Here is a 6868-nt window from a genome sequence, read left to right as displayed (position 1 = left end):
CTGACCCATCGGTGTCATGAGCTGTTCTCCGCGCGGGGTCACCGGCTCCATCCCCCAGTCCCTCCCGCTCCACCGAGCCTTCCTAAACTGGTGTGACTGGGCCTGGATGCGTGTGGACCCCAGATATGTGTCCCCTCGTCGCCCAGCCCTGCCCGGGGAGGTCTGAACGCAGCTCTGCACCTGCTGCTTCCTTGCCCAAATTTTGGGACCCCCCGAGGAGCCTCGGAGCTCCTGCTGGGCAGAGGTTGCTGGAAGCAGTGCCAGCCCCAAGGGAGGGGACGATGACCCAGCCCTTGTCCTTCCTTCACTGGTGGTTTTGGCAATGTGCAGCCGTGAGTCAGGGCAAAGGTGTTACCTTGGTGCTCTCAGGTGGCACCTGGGCCGAGCCGTGGAGCTGAGGATGGGGACATCAGTGCTGGACACAGACACGGAGGGCTGGAGAGTGTCTGGTCAGGGTGTGGGAAGATTTTCCATGCCTCTACCTGCCAGGGCTTGTCTGGACATGCTGAGACTTGCCTCGCAGTGAGGTCACCCTGTGTGTGCTCTCACTGCCAGCAGATAGGAAGTTAGAGTTCTATTTTTACTCGGGGATGCTGAGTCCAGGCTGGGCGAAGTGTTGGGGTGGCCCCAGAGGTGCAGTGTGCCCTCCACAGCCCCCCAGAGGCTTTCCAGCTGCCACTGGCCCCCTGTGCTGGTGCTGTGCCTGCTAATGGAATCATAGATCGTTAAGGTTGGGAAAGACCTCCAAGATCGAGTCCAAGCTTGGACCGATCATCACCTTCTGGGCTAAACCACAGCACAAATGCCACGTCCAGGCATTGCTCGAGTGGGTCCAGGGATGGAATCTGGGCAAGGCAAAGTGGGGCAAGCAATCTGGAGGAGCTGTGGGTGCTGAATTTGGGGAGAAATCCTCCCTGCAGGAGGCTGAGAACCCCATCCTTGGGGAAGCTTGGGGGTGGTTCTGGCTTTGGGCATCCCAGACTGGGTGGGCAATGAGAGCAGAATTGCCCACCCAGGTGCCCCTGCTTTAGTTCTGTGAATCTTTTTTCTTTAATCAGATTTAATGAGCTTGGCTGTCCCAGCAGGGACAAGCCTGAGCTCTGCAAGCTGCCAAGTCCCAGAGTGTTGCATTCTCTTATCAGTTGGACTCAATGATCTTGGAGGTCTTTTCCAACCTGAACAATTCTGATTTTGTATTGAGGTTCCTCCTAGCTGTGGGTGGTGTGAGGGATCTGTTAGCCCCCACACATGTCATGGAAGACTGCTCAGAAGGAAAAGCTTTGCCTCTTACTATGAAGGTCAAGGCTTTTTTGGCACCGATTTGAACAAAAACAAGGTCTTGTCTCTGGTTGCACAACAGCCCCTTGCAGATAAGGAGGGTGGTTAGCAAAGTGGTCAAGTCTGTGGCATGTCCTTGCAGTTGCTTAAAAGTTTCCTTACCACTGGGTCTGGGCTCTTGAAATGAAGAAACTAGCCAGAAAAACATCCTGTTGCTTCACTTGCCCCTGTGCCAACTTGCCTGTGTGGAGGTGGGAATGCAGTGGGGCTGTGGAGCACCAACAAGGTGCCTGATGCTCTGACCAGGCAGGGCTTTACCTGCTGGAGGAGGAATGGGGAATGGCAGCACCTGCAGCTTCCCCCTCCTCCTGCATCCCACTGGGCTGTGTCTGACCTCAGCCTGACCTTAACCCTCTGCCTAAGACCTTGCTAAAATCCCAAATGTCAGAGTCCAGGTGAGGCTGGCAGGGATTGGTCTCTGGGTTGCCTTGCTGTAGAGCCCAGCCCAGTTTGCCCCACCTTAGCTCCTGTGTGCTTTGCTCTGGTAATAAACCTTCCAGTCCCTGGGTTTGCTCCTGACGTTCCTAGCCATTAACCAGCTCTGTTTTCCTCCCAGCTGCCACAATGCCCCTGTCCCTCAGCAAGGCTGGGCAGACACCATGCAGCACCAGGGTGTGCAGGAACCTCTTTGGCCCTGTGGACCACCAGCAGCTCCAGAATGACTTGGAGGTCATGTTGAGGCAAAATCTGGAAGAAGCAAAGCAGCGCTGGAACTTCGACTTTGAGACAGAGACTCCCTTGGAAGGACCATTCACCTGGGAGTGCATCTACCTGTCTGAGAAGCCCCAGGAGGTCCACAGCCTGGTCACTGGCAGTGACAGCAGGAGCAGCTTGATCCACAAGGATCGTGTTGGCAGGATTTGCCCCAAGGAGTCTCAGCAGAGCTCTGATGTTTACAGGGCTCATCCCCTGCGGAGCCAGAAACGTGGGCAGACCACCATGAAAGGTGAGTGCTGGGGGCTTGTCACTCCTTGTGTGCTTGGTGGCATTGCTGTCACAGCTTTCCTGGTAGGGACAGACACACAGGACTTGGGTGCCAGAGCTTTGCCTGGCTCCTGGGCATGGGGAGGGCACCACCCTCCGTGCATCTCTCTCCTGGTGGCACAGCCCACATGCCAAGGGGGAGAGGCCACCAACTGGGTGCCCTTTGGTTTCTGAGGGTTGGACCTTGCATTGGGCTTGTGGGTTTTACAGATGAACATACCCCAGAGTGGTTCATCACCTTCAGTTCCCATGGCCTGAGTTTGTTGGTTGAGCTTGGGACTTGAAGTGTAAATGCAGGTTCACAGACCAAACACAAGAGGTGTTGGAGACCTCTTCTCTCCAGGAGCTTTGGGTGAGGGGCTCTAGGACAGAACCCACGTGGGCTGAATTTTGGGGTACCTCCCTGGGAACACCTCCCTCTTCCTGCCCCAATGCTCCTAGCTGGAAGCACTTCCCAACCCTCTCCTTCTGCCCTCCAGACTACTACAACACCAAGCGGAGAATCGTCCCTGACAAGCCCAAGCCGTGATGTGTTGGCTCCTCTGGCACTGGGGACAGCTGCTGACGTGTGCTGGGGGTGTCTGTGGCTTCCCCCCACCCTGTGCTGTCTAAGCTATTTGTATGAAACAAATATAGAGTCTGTAGTTCGCTATTTATGAGTAGCTCTGGAGTCCTGAGGGACCTTTGCTGTGTGCAATGTAGAGGAGGAGCCCCTGATGAGGTTTGCAGCCCCATGGAGGGGATGAAGAAGGACTGAAATGGGTCTGGTGGGACTAAGGCACTGCCCTGCCTGCAGAGAAGAGTGTCCTTTGCCCTGTGGTGGTGGGGCCAAGCATCGTCCCAGTGCCATCCTGCTGTCCATCCCCTCACTGTGGGAGACACTTGTGTCCCAACCACCTGATGGCACCAGATATCTTTAAGAAGAAGTCACTGATGTGGGTTGTAGAGCCCTGGGACAGCCTGGCCCTAAGGACACCCCAGCTGCTGGCACATGGGGGTGTCCTTCTTCCCAGCAGGATGGACCCAGTGGTGACAAGCACTTGTTGATGTGTGGAAGCAGAGTGACACAAAGGCTGCTCCTTCCCACAGCTGCTTGGCAGAGGAAGCTGTTCCCTGGACAGTCCTTCCTTAGGGTGGCTCTGTCACCTGTCAGGCTCCAGGAAGTGATCAACCCACTGGAGCTCCTCAGTGCTAAGCTTGGAACAGCCATTGGGGGCCCAACACTGCCTGGGAGGCTTTGGTGTGGCCCCTGCACTCTGCTGATCCCAAATCTCACTGTCTTACCTTGCTGTTGGCTTGTTGAGTGGTGCTGTTTGCCCCATGTTCCTGCCTCCTTCAACACTGACCCCAGGCTGAGGAGCTGCCTGCTCTGTCCTCTAGGAACAGGTCCTGCTCACCAGCAGGGATGATGCTGAAAGAAGGAATTGTAGCTTGTTTTTCCTGAACTTTTTCTGCTTTGGGGCTGAGGGGAGAGGAACCTCACCTGGCTCTGCTTTGGTCACCTCTGGGACCAAGGGATAGGAAAGGCTGCTCAGTCTCAGCGCTGAAGGATGAGTCTCTGCTCCTGAGGGACTCAACACTGTCAGGTCTCAGCACTTTCATGGGGTTCATCTCCTGCTCTGCTGGATTTGGACTCTGGAAACTGGTGCAAGATGGTCCCAGGAAGAAAAGGGACAGGGTCAACCTCCTGCCTTGCACCATGATGCACTTTGCTGTGGGTGAAGCTGCCAAGCTCCCAGCACTAAATGTTAATTTATATTAAAAATAATACTATTAAGTGTATGTGGGGGAAGTGGAAATACCTGTTTGTCTCTAAATATTAACTCTGAATAAACACTTGCCTTGTGGAAGGGAATTGGTGTCTCTGGTTTAATGGGGATAATGGGGAGCAGGGTCTGCTGATGGAAACATAGTCCCAGGTGGGACTGAGATCCCCTGGGGGTCAGGGATACCTCCACCCCTGGCTGCTTCCTCCAAGGGCTGAGCAAGACTTGGCTGCAGACTCAAGTTCTGGTTAATGTGACTAATTGACCTGATTTGCAGAGGATTTAGATGAAAATAAAGATTTGATGGTAATGACCTCGTGTAATCATCCAACCAAGGATCACTGAAGCATCTACCTGTCCCCAGAATGTGAGGTGACACTCAGGCAAAGCAATGTCCCTTGATTGATATGTTTGTGGGACACAATCACTCAGCCCTAGAGCTGCTGCTGAGTCAAACCTTACAGATTTAGCCCCTGTAATCTTTCCCCTTACGTCAGTCCCTCCAGCCCCCCCTGCCAGCCTCTCCCTCCTGTTTGCCAGGAGCAGTGGTGATGGAGGAAGTGAGAAATAAAGCAGTGAAGTCTCCTCATCACTGTTTGCAGGACTCCAGGGCCAGCCAGGGTCTGGCTCTGCTGTGCCAGAGTGAGCTCTGAATCCCTGGGACTCTCCAGGGCTGTGTCCCCAGCTCTGGGACACGAAATGGTGATGAGCTCCCAGCAGCTGAGGAATGGATGGAAATCTCCCACTTTCAGCCCAGGTGGGGTTTTGCTGCTCTCCCACCCTAGAATGGCCTCAGCACAGAGGCTGGGAGAGGGGTGAGGTGCTTCCCTTCCATACTACATTCGACCCTCTTTCACTGACACCTGACCAGCATTTCTCTGGGGCTGCATCACTCCCAGATACTGACAGCAGCATCTCCCTGGGGCTGGATCACTCCCTCCTGGATTATGCCTTCCCATGGCCAGTGCTGGCCCCAGCACAGGCTGCTGGCATGACTCTGCTGCTGGAAGCACAACATCAGAGTCCTGCTGGCCAGAGGGCATGAAGCAATGAGTTCTCCCAGGGATATTCAAAGCCTTTCCCTCAAAAGCATCCTTAGGGAAAGCAAAACTTTCTCAGCACAGCAGCAGACAGCACCAGAGGTTGTGAGATGTGGGGACAAACTGCTCAGAGGTGGGTTTTGCTAGCTGAGCCCTCCAGCCTAGCCATGGGCATGCTTCAGTCTGGGGTTAGCAGCACCAGCTGTGCTCAGTGTGGAGGAGAACCTCAGCTGGCCCTTAAATGCCCTGATGGAGCAGATGGACCTGAGCTGGCTGTGGCTTTGTTAGGTTAAACAGCAAATGAGCAGGATGTGGCTGGGAGGGTTGGATGTGGCTGGTTCCCAGTGAGGGATTTAACCTCCTGAGATAGTCAGAGACAGTCAGCTTTGACCCCATAGCTCCTGCCCTGGGAGCCTGTGCTCAAATCTGCTGTGAGCCAGGGGATGCTCATTCTAGTAATGACCTAAAGATAATAATTAGTGCTTCCCCTTGCCTGAGTTCTCTCCCCATTTTGCAGTTAAAGTGGAGCAGAAATGCCTGTGACCCCTGTAATCCCCCATCCCCTCGTGAAGCAGAGCAGATGCAGCCCATGGGCAGTGAGTGGGTTTGGTGCTTTAAAGCTGAATTAATAATTCAAGCAGGAGCCTCGAGAAAAAGCATCAGAGAGCAGCACAGCAGGGGAGATCTTCAAATCCTGGGGGCAAAGAGCCTCCACAGGGAGGATTTGCAGGTTGTTCTGCCTTTGGCAGGATGTTATAATCTGTGGGTTATAGATAGTTCTGTACTTTGGGTTATTTGGAGTCTTAAAATAACATTTGCTGTTTCTCTGCTGCTTTTCCACTGCCCCAAACCCCTCCCAGCCCTGGACCACTGCAGACAAGGAAAGGATGGGATCTTTGTCCTTCCCAGTGCCATGGGCAGAGCTGCTTTGGGATCTGGGAGGTGTGGGGGGACAGTCACCCTCTGGATGGATCCTTCACACACCTCTCTTGCAACGCAGCAAACAGGAAACGTGTGAGCAGAGGCAGTTGAGTGTCACCCCAAAACGGAAAGTGCCTTGAGTAAGAGAAAATGAGAGCTCAGGCTCAGGGCAGCTCGAGCACCCTCAGTGTGGGACCAGCATCCCTCCCTGCCCAGGGACCTCCACTGCCTCGTGTGCCCCAGAACTGAGGGTCCCTCTTGGCAGACAGAAAGGGTAAGCTCCTCTGCTCCGGAGATAGCTCCTGGATCACCTGAAGAAAGAGCAAATTGAGGGATATAAGGGTGGGGGGTTTTGCTGTTGGTGAGCTGTGGGGGCTTTTTCTTGCAGCCTGAGGTTGGGGATGATGTCTGGGAGCCCCGTGGGGTGTTCTGGAGGGGAGGTAGGTCACTGGGAGCTGGTGATGCCATGGGGGGTCCCGCTTAGCTCCTACCCCATCCCCTGCTGGTTCAGTACCTCTGTTGGGCTCAGCTCAGCTCACACCCAGGGCTGGGGCAGGTAACTGGAAGCTTCCCCATACCTTAAACAACTCCCTCTGCCCCCCCCAGAGCTCCCAGTTCTGCTGTCTCAGAGGGTGGGACCACCATCAAGGCACTTGGTTTCTGCTCCCTCCAGTAGGACTCCAGCAACTCCACAAGACCCTCTTGCTTTAAGGGATTGGGGCTGGTTTTGAGGTCTGTTCCCACACTTAGTGCACACTGGGATTTGGGAGAATTGCTGTTTCTCCCTGCAGAAGGCAAGGGGCAGAGGGGTGGAGGGGC

General features: G+C 54.7%; 1 protein-coding gene across 1 annotated transcript; it reads left to right on the top strand.

The window, feature by feature from the left end:
* Positions 1 to 1902: 1902 nt before the first annotated feature.
* Positions 1903 to 2851, top strand: CDKN1A (cyclin-dependent kinase inhibitor 1A (p21, Cip1)). The gene is made up of 2 exons (XM_009078971.1): positions 1903 to 2284; positions 2802 to 2851. Exons 1-2 carry the CDS (start codon positions 1903 to 1905, stop codon positions 2849 to 2851), a joined length of 432 nt encoding a protein of 143 aa, XP_009077219.1.
* Positions 2852 to 6868: the final 4017 nt, after the last annotated feature.

The sequence above is a fragment of the Acanthisitta chloris genome, unplaced genomic scaffold, assembly GCF_000695815.1.
Source record: "Acanthisitta chloris isolate BGI_N310 unplaced genomic scaffold, ASM69581v1 Scaffold25157, whole genome shotgun sequence".
Classification (NCBI taxonomy): Eukaryota; Metazoa; Chordata; class Aves; order Passeriformes; family Acanthisittidae; genus Acanthisitta; species Acanthisitta chloris.
This window is presented reverse-complemented; position numbering and strand designations above follow the sequence as displayed.